General features: G+C 39.4%; 1 protein-coding gene across 1 annotated transcript in view; it reads right to left on the reverse strand.

The window, feature by feature from the left end:
* PITPNC1 (phosphatidylinositol transfer protein cytoplasmic 1) overlaps positions 1-16,200 on the reverse strand; it is an 85,589-nt gene that overhangs the window by 3,097 nt on the left and 66,292 nt on the right. Inside the window, exons 7-9 of the mRNA XM_075441307.1 lie at positions 14,259-14,354; positions 4,308-4,463; positions 3,491-3,554 (exon numbers count right to left, since the gene is read on the reverse strand). Of these exons, the coding sequence (XP_075297422.1) occupies positions 3,491-3,554; positions 4,308-4,463; positions 14,259-14,354 (316 nt within the window). The remainder of the gene's footprint in view (positions 1-3,490; positions 3,555-4,307; positions 4,464-14,258; positions 14,355-16,200) is intronic.

The following is a 16,200-nucleotide window of genomic DNA, read 5'->3' on the forward strand; positions in this document are numbered from 1 at the left end:
TTTAAGGAGAAGGTTCTAGGAACACATAGTCTTTCAGCAGAAGCCAAAGAAGGATTTAAAAAAAGCATGGAGCAACTAGCTTTATGAAAATTGACTCATAAAGGTAGTTATATCAGCCAAGGAAGGTGTAAGAAGGTAAAGTCAAAGGGAGTCAGAGAACAGGAAGGAGTGGAAATTGTTTAGGAGTATCCGTGTAACATAAGGTAGGCAGGAAGTATTGAAGTGCAGGCCTTGGCAAAGGCCAAGATCTTCTAAAAAGATTTTAGAAGATCCCTTGGAATAAAGGATAGGTACAGAAATATTAGAAATATTTACTTACCTTTCCAGGAACTTTCAAAAAGATTTTATGTTATCTTTGCATAGTACTACATCTCATAACCAGAAAACATTCTTACTGTTAGACCACGCATCAGCTTAGATTCCAGAAACTAACACTTAATTATACTGGTAAGTGAATTAATAGCGAATACGTTAATGATTTTGTAGCCTCAAGCTATTCAATGAATTGTAAGAATTAGAAATACTCTACAGATCAGGCTGATTCTACTGGTAGGATCATTTATCGTTGTCTGGGCATGCCTGATGTTGTCAAACTAGTGCATGACCTGTGAGGTGCTGCGTGCTATGTAACTCAAAGCAATTATTACAGATTTTATAAAGATTTGTCATAAACCACACTTCCAGTAAAAAACATAAAGAATCCAATTAATTGACTTGTGATCTTACTCTCCTGAGTAATCCCAGGCTTTCAGTAAATCTACTTGAGAGTAAGGTGTAAGTGAACACCAAGGCTTTCAGAATTTGGTCTGTTCTTTACAACAGTTTGGTAACTTCAGAGCTTCATGAAAACAGCTATCAGCTTTTACTCACAAAACTTAAACAGCATTTTATTCACACAGCATACTTGGAAATGTGTACCACTTTTGGTAACATACACCATTTTTATTCTGGAGGCTATCATTTTTCTTGGGTTTACTATGTGCCACTTGGATTTGCAAATTCTTATATCACACTGCTCCTTGTTATGCAAAATGAGGCTCTTGCTGCGTTTTACGAGACAGCTTTTAAGGAAAGATACAACTTCAGTGTTACATCAGTAGCACAATGTAATACTTCATCAATGAAAATGAAATGCAGTCTAAAATTTTGATCAAAAGGAAACACTGAATACCACTAACTCCTAATCTTTCAGTCTTTCTTTTACTGTTATCTGGAATGAGAAACAAGCTCAAGCCATGTCAGTAACATGCTAGGGATGCATTTTGCCAAGCAGAGAACATGCTCTTTATTAGTAAACAACACTGTGCAAATAGATTTTCTTAATAATAAAGCTAAATAGAGTTTAGCAAATTTAATGACAAGACACATTCATACTTACAGTAACAGTAATCAGTCAGTAATATCCGTAACATAACATGTTGTTTAATAATTTATTACACTGATTATTTGATTCAGTTCAGCTGACTTACATAATCTCCAAGTCTTTCTCAAACTTTTATTGTAAAAGATGGTAAGAGACACCCTGAAGGCACACAGACGCTTTAAAAATTCTGTCTCTGAAAAACTCTCCCTACACACATAAACATGTCACGAGCAGTCCCACAACAGCTTTACAGATCGTACGTATTAAATTGAAGGGGATGTGTACAAACTGGATCTCACTCATTTTTGGGTAACGAAAGACTCGATTTCTAGTCAGTAAGTCTTAGCAGCTGTTCTACTCCAGAACAACGCAGCGGTGGAAGGGCTGCAACAGCACCGAGTTACCTACACTAACTTCTTGCACTTTCTTTTCTTTTTAATACATCTTGCTATATACTTAGCCTTTAATCCTGTCTATTTCAGTAAGCCCAGATTCTTCAGGTTTTGTACTTAGCCTGACAATTAAGTTCTAGAAGTACACTATATTATTTAGTAAAAAGACTCACTTTGACAGTAAAAATCCACAAGATAATTGTGTATCACACTATTTCATTTGTGGGAAGAGTATTTTTGACAAAGCGCGTTGAGAGTTAAGATGGGAAAAAGTGCGGTTAAATGTTTTTGGGTTACACCTATTCCTCACATTTAACTTCATGATTACTCGCTTGTTAGCATTATCAATGACTCTGCCAAAGTGCAGCTGACTCTTAGCTTCCCACTAACATTTCTTTATGTCTCACTTTAATAGATATTTTGGGTAGATTTGGGGCAAACTTGTGGGCTCAATTTTTACATGAAGTCAGGCTTCTTTATTTAAAGTCATCAGTTTCCCTGCCTTCATGAAGGGAATATAACAGATAACTATATTTCAGTCACTATATTGTAAAATTTTAAAAAAAAATATTTCTAAGTATCTCCTCACCAGACACAAAGTTCTCTTGCTAGTTTATGGCTATCCCAATACAGAAGATATTTTTCATAGATATCAGTATTTTTATGATCATTACAGCACCAGATTTTCATGCGCTATTAAATTTTATAAGAACATTGTGATTTCAAAAGCAAATTTTTCTGTATTTTCAAAAAATCAGTGCAATGAGCTTGTTGTTAGATTCTAGTGTAAAATTCTGCAGGTTTATGAAGTCACTGGAGATGTCTGTGTTCGCACCAGCTGGGCTAACTGACTATTTTTAAGCAATGCAGAATGTTTCTGAGTTTTGATGAAAGACAGGTGTCATTCTTATCCATGAAATGCCTCCAACGGTGTTTCCTGAAGCTTAAGGAGGGTCTAAATAAACATTCTAAGTATGTTCCCAAATTCCTATTACATCTCACAGGAATGTCTTAGAAGCTGTTCTACAAGTGTGTGTGATTATGGATACTTCTTCCTGAAAGTACATGTAAAAAGCACAAACTCTGTGAGCTTCTTTTATAAAATATAATTGGCTGCTTTGATATTCAGGATTACTCTGCACTATTGGAAGTGCCCATTCCTACAGCTGATTCATGGATTCAGGACAGTTTTTGCACGCAGCTGCTGTTGAATCAGACCCAGTAGGTTTTACATTTATATAAATTTTTCAGAAAGGACATTAGAGCTCCACATTTTCTTTACTGCAATCCACAGGAACAGTTTAAAACTTTCCTAAAAAGCTGAAATTGTGTTGGATCAGAGGCTGTAGGAGTTTGCAGTATGGAAATGACTGCAAGTTACTGCAGTCTTTGTAAAGAGCTCTATTCAAACCTGCATGCAGCTCTCCATAGAGATGACTCTTGGCAGGGGCAGCTCCTATCTGCCTACAGTGCAGGGTGACGGGGCTGCTGCACATACTCTGAGATGTACGGGCTGTAGAGGCGTCCCTCCCTGCTGCCCACTGGCCGCTTGGTACAAAGAACCTGCTGTGAATGAGCTCCGTATGTTCCAGAGAAACCGAACATAGCTCCATCTCTTTCTCACACAATTTATACTAGGACCTGACGGTCCATGGAAGCAAATGGAAATCTGTTGCTGGTTGTCAGAAGCTTTGCAGCAGCCCTTTTAAATGGGCTAAATTTGGAGAATACTTACCGTACCACTCATCAACCCAGGCAAAAGCCTGCCGGTGACCGATCAATAGTATATCTCTGACCACCTGCGAAAAAACCAAAGGAGGTTCAATACCTCTGCAGCAACAAAACATTTTACAAAAGTAACACTGCTGTCTTTCAACATGATTTAAAGTTAAAAATACTCTGGCAGTTTTGTCTCTAAAAAGACATGCCCTGGAGAGTGAGACACACTGGCTCTGACGGTCTTGTCGTCCAGCCTCTCGCCTGGAGTGGATCTATTGCCAACACTGGATGACGTTAGTGTGGCTTTGACTGGCATGGGAAGCCACCTGGGATGCGTACAGAATCCATTAATCTTTGGGCAATTTGACATTCTGGAACTCTCCTTTTTCCTTGTTAGTTTTCTAAACATGTGGAAGGTCAGTACTCTGAAAAATATTATAATTTGCCTGTTATGCTATTCATTAATTAACTTTTTAATAGACTGATGGGAAAACTTTCCCACCACCTGTTTGTAAGAAATTCTGCACATCATTGCTGCATGTACAGTTCTCATATATACTCACAAATACTTTAGTTTGCATATTTATCAGGGTATTGAAGATGTTACGGATAGTTTTTCTCAACCTTAAACCTGAGCAGCTCCAGGCTTTGTCAAGTTTATACCCAGAGATGAACTCCTTGGCTCTGCTCCAGATCTTTCAGAACTCGAGAGGTCTAAAAGCAGATCCATCGGAGCTCCCTAGCTGGTACAAAGCCATAGCTGCACTCCCGTGCAGGGTAATACTCAAGTTCTGCTTATGTGAAGGCTAAGAAACAGCTCCTGTTTCACTGACCTTGTGTACAAATTGCTCTACTCTGGTCTGAAGCCCCCAGACTTCAAATTTCACAGTCACCAGTTTGTAGGAACACATAATTGGCTGATGGGTCTCTCTCCAGCCTTCTTTTAATTGGCCTCTCCCAGTCTTCTGTGACTTGAAGTATTTTGGATCCTGCAAAGCAAAGAAAACATACTGAGAAATGCAGGAGAGGAAGTCCTGTTTGTCAGCTTGCTAAAGTCAATGTTTTGATAAGACACAAAATATGAAAACATACTAACAAACATTATGAAAAAGTAATACAAAATTGACTTAAATAAGCACTAGGATATACTGAAATCAAATCCTGTCTTTTGTCCGACAGCCAGCGAATCGATGGCAGCATATTCTTGGAGACGCTTTGACAATCATATCATCTGGGACATTTTCTGCTATAGCAAAATATGTTATTGCAAGTCATTACAATACAATGCACTCCAAGTGTTATTTATGGCCTTTGGGAAAAAAATGTTGCTTCTTCAGAGCTGCTGCCTCCGTGTGACTTACGAGTACTTTCTACCCACGCTTATCTTCCTGAAATCATGTCCAGTCTGAGCTTTGACACACCAACGCTGATGTGACCCTGACAATGGCATTTTCAATTTCAAGTGAACTTGTATATCCAGGTGGGCAGCTGAGTATGAAACTCCAATTTAGCCATCTCTGGTTACAACTAAGTTATGATATCTTTGGGCAAAATGCTGACAAATTTCAACTCTGTCTTTCTTTTACTAACTGGAAAATCAAATAAATTGGTGTCAAAACTATAATTAGACCAAAAAAACCAATAAGGACATTAGTTCATCTCCAAAGTTTACTTTTATCTGTACAGGATACAGTTTTATCTATCAAAGTGTTATTTTCCGTACTAGTATAATTCCATTTCACTTTATGTCCAATCCTACTAATTACATCTTGCAAACAGAAATAATTTACAGTAAGAGTTGATTTTCAAAACTTGAAAATAATGTAGTTTCAGTAAATTCATAGTGGAGCTTCTAAAATCTGTTTTCAAGCATAACTACCAGTGCTCAGCTGTGTTGCTTTCCCCAAAGCTGACGTCTGGGAAGATCTTTTAAATCCACCCTTTGTTATAAAAGCAGTTAAACATGTATTTAAGTATGTGCTTAAATTATGCGCTGAATGGAAGACAAGCAGGAGAAAAACTAACAGATTGGTAAGACTACTCTGATTTTAAATTTCTTTCATTCAGTGTGAGCTTATATATCATTCAGCGTTCCTGTTTCCTAATGTTTACAGCGATCTCCTCCCTTGGCTTCTGATTTTATCCATAAACTGAAGTTCTGTCATTAAAGCTTCTTTACAAAGCTCTAATGAGGTGACAGTCTTCCTTCTCTGTGAAAGTCATTGCTTTCATTGCTGACATATTATTTTCTCAATAGAAACTTTGAGCTTGCAGTATAATACGGTTTCAATGTTAAATCACCATAAAAAACAATTCAGCGTCATCATATACCAGAGCAACACACCACTGTATATCACAACCCAGTCACATGCTGTTGCCAATCTTCTCCCTCAATAAGGCTTGACCTCAGATTGATCTAGATATTTTCTGGTTGAAAGAGTTTTTTTATAACTGATTATTGCCTGAAGCAATCAATATTATAATACTAAAAAGAAAAAAGAGGGAAGAACTAAGACTTAATATTCAGAAGGGAAAAAAGGAAAATCAAAGGAAAATAGTTTAATGTGAGGAAGGGTCTGCTGTTTCTTGCATACACACATAGTGCCAGTGCGATGGAGTCATTGTCTTGATGAAGCATTTCAGAGACACACTTTAATAATACTGTTATGCAGAGATACTTTATATCCCTTCGGCAATAACCAGACCTATAATGGAATAACTTCAATGCAGTCCAAAGGGATTTAACGCAATGAATTTGAGTCACTATCAAGCATTCAGAATTTATTAATAAAAATTAAATAAAGGACAGCTACCCTGCAGGACTGCTCAGTCATAAAACTTGCATTTTGTTCCAACCGCAAGAACCTGTCTGGATGCTGGGAAAGCAGTGGTTTGGTTTGGTTTGGTTTGGTTTGGTTTGGTGAAGTTAACCCAGCAGACAAGGAGATTCATAGTGGAAATTGTTCTTAAATTGGTGGCCCACAAATAATCCACCTACTGCAATGCAAGTCATCCATGACATCACTCCTATCTGCAAACTCCTTTAACAGCACCCAGAGATGGCACCTTTGCTTCCCTTAATCAGGCCCATTTTTCTTGAAGGACACGATGTTTAGTCACAAATTGGCTGGACAGTTTCAAGCAAAAAGCCAGGCAATGATGGACAGTTTGGGCAACTCACAGATAATAGCTTTTATGGAAATTCCTGCTTTTCTGCAAATGTTAACATATTGATACTATAAGGCTGCAGACTGATGAATGGAAGCCAGGAAACAGAACGAATTCAGAGGAATAGGCTTCCAGACCGCTGTATGAAAGATCAGGGTGTTAAAGATTTTACTGAGCGCTTGCTCAGGTGAGTTAAAACTCAAAGACTGTGCATAAGCTGAGTAGTGGGACGCAAGACACGCAGCAACAGTAAGCAAAGCAAACTGGAGAGTTTAACCTCCGGGCCATCCGTTGGAACGGAGCATGAGAGTTTTACCGAGGTGAGTGGTTATCATCAGCAGAGCTAACATCGCTGGGCTTTCCACCTGGATGCTAAAAAATCAGGTGCTTAAAGTCTTGGACTACTTTAGAAAGACACAAATTCTGGCTCAGCAGTTGCTTGTGCTCTGGTTCATGCGAGGAAGTATTTAGGGGAACAATCTCTGTATTTATTTCTATATTTTGCATATATTTACAGCTTTCCTAGTCCTCTGCTCTTGGCCACAGCCTCAGGGAGCACAGCACGCTGCAAGTATCTTTGGTGTGAGCAGGACTGGTAATCTTTTGCTCTTCAATGTCTGATCGAAAGCCTGCTGTAATCTACAAGAACTTTGCCATGAAAGCCACGAGCTAGAATGATTTTATGCGCCCAACTCTTGGCTTCAAATTGCCACATTAAGATTCACAGCCTAGAATCCTTCTGCAATTAGGCATATAAAGTCCTTCTAAAAAACCAGATGAAGCAGGGATGCTAATTTTCTATTAAATGCAAGTAGAAATAACATTGGTTCACAGCAGTGCTTCCCCTCCTGGCTTTCCTACTCTAGCTCACCGGTTAGGTTAGTCAGACAGAACAAGTCAGACTCCCGTGCCATGCTCGCATCTCTCCAGGACCTAGGAGGAAGCGCTGAGCACCTGCCTGTGCCAGCCCACGGCCGTTCTTTACTCCTCCTGTGAAAGGTACAGCGATTTGCAAAACATACACCAGAGGCAGCAGGCTAGAGTGGAGCAGCATACGCTGTAGGCAGGAAGTGTGGCACCTGTTTTTGAAACACTTTTGTCAGTGACTGGAAACTGAGCTAGCTGATCTTTGATCTGACTCCATTTTTACGTTATTATTTAGATCATTAATTTTGTGTGTGCCTTATTTTTGCTTTTAGCCACCCATGCCTTCCCTTCTAGCGAAGCCGTCGTCCAAAGAATACTGCATCTATTCACTGTTTTCCCCTTAATTTACCTACTGGCAAAACCCTCAATCTGTTTTAAATGTAATGGCATAGCTAAAATCTTTTTGTTTAAATAACCTTCTTGTCCTTTTATCAGACACAATTTATTAGGAAAGCCCATCTGGCAAATCCTTTTGCTACAGAGGAGCAAAACCTACTCTGTATTTGCAATACATTATTGCCAGGTGCAGAGTGATTTAAAAATAGCACTTCTGCTAACATAGCGGAAACATCATTACCCATGAGCTGGGCTTATTTGAGAATAAAATGTAAAATTACAATAAAATAAAATAAAAGCCACAGCGTGATGAATGTGCTTTCAAACATAGCACTCTCCCAGTGTTTCTTACTTAGGCCACGTCTGGTGGGTCCTGGCTCAACACACTTATTGTTGGAGATTCCATTATTTACCATTTAGCATTTATTTACTTAACCTCCCTCACGGACTGCAGACATCATGGGCATCAGCTGTGGAACTGTAACGCCCTTTCCAGGAGGCAAACACCAATGTGTTGACAATAGGGGACTGGGTTGTTGCAACGCCTTTTCGGATTTAATTCTGAAATGTTGTTTTTTACTAAAAGTTAAATAATGAAATACATTCACTGTTTACAGAAAACTTCCAAATCTGAATGGGCATGGTTCCCCTCAGCTCTGCCACGGTATCAGGCACAATTTGAAGATGCTGTACTATTCTGCAGCTGACAACACCTCCTCTGTCTGTATGCTGGAAGCCTGCATGGAATATCTTGTTAGCCTTGTCACTGATCTGCCTCGAAAATTACTTGCTGTTTGCATGGCCATTTTAGCATGGAAAAAGATCCACAAGCTGAACATGTTCTCCAGAGGTGAAAGTGCACTGTGCTGTGCCATGCATCCTATTCTCTTACTGGGTGTACTCACATCTCCCAGAAACAAAGATTCTTCCTTCCTTCCTTTTAATGCATGGATTCATTTTTTCTGTCTCTTATTGCGATATATTCCACCATGCTTTTGAAGTGCAGTCAGTTTTTTTTCCCCTTTAAGCTGAAGACCATTTTGTTTGATCTTGAATTTCAGAACCAACCCTTCATGGTTTTAACACATGTGATCTGGCATTTCACCATCAGCTGTGGTTGCTAGGTTTTGGATTTCAGTGTACATAGCTAGGGCTCTGGAAAGATTTGTTGATGTAAAGATACTACTACAGAGACTTACGTCGAGCCATTTTTTAAAGACTTTTTTTTTTCTCTTTTTGAATTTCCATTAAAATGTATTTTCTGGAAAAGCCAACAAAATACTTCAGAACTGAAAATACTGGGCCAGTTCCAAGGTGTTACAATATAATTCAGCCAGCCTTTGCTCACAACTGAAGTTAGTAAGGAAAAGCAAATTTTCATCTGATTTTGCTGTGCCCTCTACTGAACTACTGTCCCGACATGTTGCACAGATTCACTGTGGCGGCAGAGGCAGCTGTATTATTTCAACTACCATCATTTTCTGCTCTGTAATGTGACAGAAGTTTTGTTATTCTGAGAGCACCTGGACAGCAGTAAGCTGGACCTGCTACAGCGCAGCTGTGTTAAAGGTAAAAAAATTCAGCAATTGGAGAAGCACACTGCAGCAGCTGCATCAAATCTTCCTGTTTGGAGGTAACTTTAAAAGTTTATTCCATTTGTCCAACTCTCAACTGCTTTGTTATAAACAGGAAATGAAACACTGTTAATTTTGAGAACTCGAATATGGTGGCAAAGAACATTTTGCTCAGTAGCTGCCATCTACAGTAAATGTTTCATTTCAGCGAATGATTCACTGGAGGCCTTCACTCCAGCATAGCTCAGTTTTACTCTTTGCTATAATTCAGATAAATATATATGTCTATATGGGGAATACATGGTGGCTCCATGATGGCTGGTGATACATATTCATTGACGGTGAAGTCACAAGGAAATGACTTTACAAAATGTACAACTACTCTTACCTGTAGGCTTGTACATTCTTTATACAGAAATATAAAAGTCTGTATTCAATGTAATATATACGTTCAGATTTGGAAACATATGTGACTCCTTACAGAAAAACAGGCAAACCTGTTAGCTTGGATCTAGATTCAAGCTTTCTCAATTTGGCACCTCACATTTAAACATCTTTAAAGTTTAAGGCTTTTTAGGTGTATGCTTGTAAAAAAAAGTTATATTTAAGATGTGGCAGCACTGGTAAGTACTCTGGTGGCTACTTCAATGCAGTCTGTGGATGGTCATTAAGTTAAAATCAAGTCATCTGCCTTGGGATACCAGAATTACTGCAGTTCTACCTCCTCCGGACTTCTACAAGGGCAACTCTTTTGACAGCAGGAATCAGTATGCCTCCACAGAAGACAGAACTGGTCTCTATGTGTGTGCTCGTAATAGCTAACAAAACTGTTTTCTGATTCACTGTTTACTTGGTGATTTAAGTGCTTTTCTGCACACACTGACGGATAAGCCCTCCATTCTTAAGGGAGTTCAAATCATTGGGATGATTCTGGTCAAGAGATCACTCAATACTACTGGCAGAGGTTCCTTTAAAGTGTTCCTCAGCGACACAACAACTCTCCTCAAGCCTCCAGCTATCTGTATTTTTTATTTTTCAATTTTAGTTAATATATAGGAGGAGAGAAAAAGCAGATATATACAAAGTTGAATTAAATAATTTTTCCTTCAACCGTTGTGACATTTTCATGGAACACTTCTCAGTGTTCTCATCAGCACAAGTCAAAACGAGCTATGCCATTCAAGTGGAATATTACACATATGAAGACGTTTTATACATTTTGTCTTTTTATGTGTGAATCACTGTTACGTAAGTTACAACTGAAGGAAGAATATAGATCTGTTTATAAGATTCATGTCAGGGCAACTGAAAAATAGTTTTTTAGCTCGTAGGTGCTAGGAAGCAGAGAACGGTCGCTTCATGTGTTTGTGCTGAGTCTGACGCTGTGGGACCCTCTGATACCTCCCGACCCTCCGGTGCTAACTGCAATATTATTGCCTCTGCTGATGGTGCCGGTGTAACACGTACACAGCTGTATCCTCTGTTTGCAGAAATGAGAAAAACAACACTGAAGCTGCCGTGGTTCGTTCTGTTACAATCAATGAGTTCTCTGATGCGCTAACTCAAAGAAAGGTCACAGCCAAACTGTCGAAAGGGGCCTTTCATACAGAGGACTCTGAAAAACTTCGGATATTGCACAAAACAGCTTATGAAGGATAACTGAACACTTTAAAGCTAAAAATAATAGAAATCACAAATACTAGCTTAATAGCAACTATGTAATTAGTGCTGTCTCATCATGTCAGACATCGCCGTCTACAAGCAGGCTCATAAGCGCTAACAAAGAGCAAGCAGTTCAAGTAGTGCATGAAAGGTTTAAATTATTTAAGCTACTTCTAATACACAGTAATACAGCTAAATAATGACATTTTGTGGTACAAACTGAAGTGTATTTTTAATTGAAGAGGGATGCACTTTCGTCAGGATATAAAAGACATTTAAAGCTCATTTCTAGCAGCTGCTAAGCATGCTGACCCTGATACAGAACTTGCTTAATTTTAAGCACGTGAAAGATCCATTGAAATGACGAGATTACTGCCATGCCTGAAGTTAAAACCATTCTCATTGGTCCTTCTGGATCGGAGTCAGAACACTTATCCTGTGGGATCTAATTCTTAAAACCTGAGGATTGTACTTCACTTTTAATCTTTAAACTTAGTATCAATCCAGATTAAATGATCTAAAAGCAGCCAAACTGTTTTTATTAGTGTAACTAAATGCCTTTCAAAAGCTTACAGTAAATGGTTCTTAGTTGTCTCTGAAACTGTCATTTGGAAAACAGAGGCCGTTTCTCATTTATATGGAGTTACTTTTTTATGCTGTTCTGATTGAAAACAGATGGAAATTACATTTACAAACATTAAAAGTCTTTTTAATGTTCCTAAATTTTGTAAAAGCCCTCATCAGAAATGGGAATTTGGCTTCATATTCATCATATGGTAGCATATAACATCATAGTTTGTAAATTTTGGAAGATATTGAATTCAACTATTATTAATTCAGTATCAAATATAGTATGCGCACAGTTAAACGCTTAGGTGTTCCTACTATTTTGTCTCAATCCTGAAGCAGAGTTTGGTAGCCAACATACAAATCATACATCAGTACAAAAAAAACAACAGATGCTGGGCTATTTTTGTTGTTTAAACCCATATAAAATTCCATTTTCTTGGAATCAGGTCTCTAGATTTGTCTTTGAAATAACAACACAAAGACTCTGAAATTCTTCTCTCACAACATAAAGCTGTTTTTCTATATCATAAGATTTTTGGGACCTGGGTGTCCTGGTGGACAACAGGTTGACCATGAGCCAGCAGTGTGCCCTGGCTGCCAAGAAAGCTAACAGGATTCTGGGATGTTTTAGGAGAAGTGTGGCCAGCAGGTCGAGGGAGGTTCTCCTTCCCCTCTACACTGCCCTAGTGAGGCCCCATCTGCAGTGCTGTGTCCAGTTCTGGGCTCCCCAGTTCAAGAAAGATGAAGAGCTGCTGGAGAGAGTCCACCGGAGGGTTACAAGGATGGTGAAGGGACTGGAGCATCTCTCCTATGAGGAAAGGCTGAGGGAGCTGGGCTTGTTCAGCCTGGAGAAGAGAAGGCTGAGAGGGGACCTAATACATGCTTATAAATATCTCAAGGGTGGGGCCAGACTCTTTTCAGTGGTGCCCAGCGACAGGACAAGGGGCAACCAGCACAAACTGAAGCAGAGGAAGTTCCGTCTGAACATGAGGAAGAACTTCTTAACTCTGAGGGTGATGGAGCCCTGGCACAGGCTGCCCAGGGAGGTTGTGGAGTCTCCTTCTCTGGAGATATTCAAGACCCGCCTGGACGCGGTCCTGTGCAGCCTACTCTGGGTGACCCTGCTTTGGCAGGGGGTTGGACTGGGTGACCCACAGAGGTCCCTTCCAACCCCTACCATTCTGTGATTCTGTGTGATTCTGTAATCATATGGAAATTATGCTTAATAGCTGGCTATCAAAAATGGGAAGGAAAGCTGACAAGCTACATGTTATCCTGAAGTTTACAATTTCTGGAAGTGCATGCACTGAGGTGAAAAATTGTATGTAATTTCTTTAAAACACAGGCAAGTACTGACCCGTTCGATAGCAGCAGTCATTCCTAAATCGAACCAGAAGACCATGGAGTTCAGCCAAGATGATGGGACCAATAAGCTGTTTCATGAGGTGTTAGATAATTTTTGGTACATAACAGATTGGTTTCATTATGTAAGGAAACTAATAAAATTACTTTTCATTCTACTGGGGGACCCAATTTTGTTTTATGACCCCTACATAAAATTTGAAATAGGATCTATAAATGGAAGATAACAAGTACCTGACTTTTTGAGTCTGAAAGTCATGTCTCCTACGGTATAGAAATATATTCACTGGTGAGTCTTCATTTTCTATCCTAAAAATGATTATGTAGTCTCACTTTGTATAGTCATGCAGCTCCCATACTCATTGCCAGCTACGAATATATACTTGGCTCCAGAGGCAAATCGTATCTCCAAAATTAAATGCAAGCATAGACCTGATCATTCCTCTCTAGCTACTTGTTGTGAACCACCATTTTTCAAGTCTGAGGTTAAAACATTGAGATCTCATCTTCATTTGCGTGGTGGCTGCCGATTTCTAAGTAGTGAATTGCACTGACCTAAAAGACACATTCTCTTCAGAGATGAGCCCTATCAAATATACAGGGGAGCAATTTTCAAGGGAATTTGAAGAGAGTGAATGTGTCTGCTGCCACTGAGGCTTTTCTGGCAGCTTTACTGCAGTGTGTAGTGTGCTTTAGTCTCTTGGTCTTGTGTCATGGTCGCCCCTGAGTAACTGCACGTCAACCCTATTCTCACTGCGATGTATCTGTCCTTTGCCTGGGCTTAGACACTTCGCATGACTTATTAGTCAGGGTGGGATGCAAATAAGGACAGCAGTGACGTTTAAAACTGCTCAGACCTGCAAGCACTTAACTGAGCTTCATTATTCAAAGAAAACTCCTTCGCTGCTTTGAATGAATTCAGCAGAATATCAAAGGTCTGGTGCGGGATATGTTCTGATACAGGTATGAAAGCATTGCAAAAGGTTGGAGGAATCTGCAAAAGAAAGTGTCAGGCAATCTAGATAGAGAGGTTGCTATCTGCTTCCCCGCTAATCAAAAGCTTTTCAAACACTACTGACCAGCAAGATTTCATACAAAAATAAACTCGTTTTGATTCCTATCAAGGCTGTCCTGCAGGCTCTTCCATTCCCTTCTTCACCATTTCACAATCAAGTTGCCTCTTACCTCTGATTCTTTGTAGTAGCGCTCAGGAATTTCATCACTGGCAATATCAATAAAGCAGACTTCTCGCTCCAGATCTTTAGCTTCTTTGTCAAAAATCTGCAAGAGTTAAAGGAATTCAACACTGTAACAGAACAACACCCTTACAAAATCCACCTGGAATAACGGTTACGAGCGATTTCAATGACTTGTGCAACAGAATGTATTTTAGGCTTGTGCCTGAACAGCTTCTGATGTCAGGCACTGAAGTTTTTGCAGGGACACAGCCACATTCTCTAGCCTACTGCAGACATCAAAGGGAAGAGAACGGGTGTTCTCAATATCATGTGCAAGTAAGGTGTTTCTAAGCAAGATTAACGACAGTTTGAACGAATTATGCCACAGACCTTTTTGGGAACAGTCCATTGCGTCAGATCAAGAGACAGCGGACTGTTGCACATAACACGTCATGTTCAGCACTTAACTGCACACCCCGCTGTTGCTCCTTGCACCTTTTGGAATGGAGACTTTGGTCACAAATAGTAAAGTCAACAACGAGGACTGGGTTTATTGTGTTCTCTAATCTTTGAACTAGATTCCACCACCGTAAAAAACCTGACTGGCTGGACTCTGGGTGCTTCTAACCTTTTCGCTCTAGGGACAATAAGGAAACGCAGGTGTTTTGTGTGCACTAGTCAGGCTAAGTTGCTGTCACACTGAGGATCAAAATTTTGGCTGAGCTGCCCTCAGTGGAAGCTGGAAACTTCCCCTACTCGTCTGCGCACACGTGGAGCTTATTTCCATTTTCATTCTTTACGGCCTGGTTTCGAACACCAAGTCTCTTGTTCTATGCAATGCAAATGCTGGGTATATTTTGAAAATGCAGGTCATTTGCCTCTGCAGGGTAGTATACTTCTGTGCCTGTGCCCACAATTTAATTATTTAGGCATCTTAGTGACCCATGTGACTTATGCTATGTCCGCAATAAATTTCTGCTCATGATTCAGGGACTTGGAAATAGCGACTAGTTAAAAGGCCATCATGGATTAAGTGTCATAAAATTCAGGGAAGCTGTGCATACACTGTCAAGATCAGTAACAAGCTAACAACGTGTTTTTCCCTTTGGGGCACAATGTTCTATAGCTAACGTTTCCAGGAAGCACAAATATTTTTGTTGTCTTTTTTTAAATAAATGTAGTGAGCGCTCTGTTAATTTAATTTAATTTCATCCTAGAGGAACAGTTAAAAATACAAAATGCCAGCAACTGTTCAGTAACAAGACTGCTACTTCATTATTTCTGAAATAAATGCAGCTGCCCATGTAAAGTACTCGAAGTGAGCAATGGACTACAATGAACAAGTACACCAGCTGGTAAGGAAGAATGTTGCTCAGGAAATCGCAATTCAAGTCAATGAAAAGCTGAAGCTGGACTCTACAATTGTAACTTGTCTTGGTAGTTAACAGTACCGGAATAAAACAGGCAACACTGAATGCTTACTGAACTGGATATAAAACGTCAACATGTCTGAAACTGCAGCAGAACAGAACAAAGGGAAACTCTGGTCTGCTTTTATTTGTGTGCTTATTTTCCGACTCCGATCCTTGTTTTGCAAAAAATTATGTTGATTATTTGAACAAATTTGAGCCAAGAGGTCCTTCCCCTGAAGTGCTCTTTCTTAGAACTGGGGTACATATTTTAAAATAACTGTTATGTTTTACATATGTAATATAGGTCACTTTTTATAAGCTTCCTCGCTTGCTTTTTTCCTAAACTAATTCAGATATACAGAGCAGTCCCTTGCTGAAATCCGTTGAACTGTTTCTGGAACAAGATGCATTTCACCATAATCTCTGAGCTTTAAATAAAATAATGGAGATTTCTCTTAAATGGACATTACCAGGTCAGCTGAGGCTCCGAATTTGTATATGGTTTAAGCACAAACCTAATAAATTTAAGCACATGCG

The sequence above is a fragment of the Opisthocomus hoazin genome, chromosome 21 (genome assembly GCF_030867145.1).
Source record: "Opisthocomus hoazin isolate bOpiHoa1 chromosome 21, bOpiHoa1.hap1, whole genome shotgun sequence".
Lineage (NCBI taxonomy): Eukaryota > Metazoa > Chordata > Aves > Opisthocomiformes > Opisthocomidae > Opisthocomus > Opisthocomus hoazin.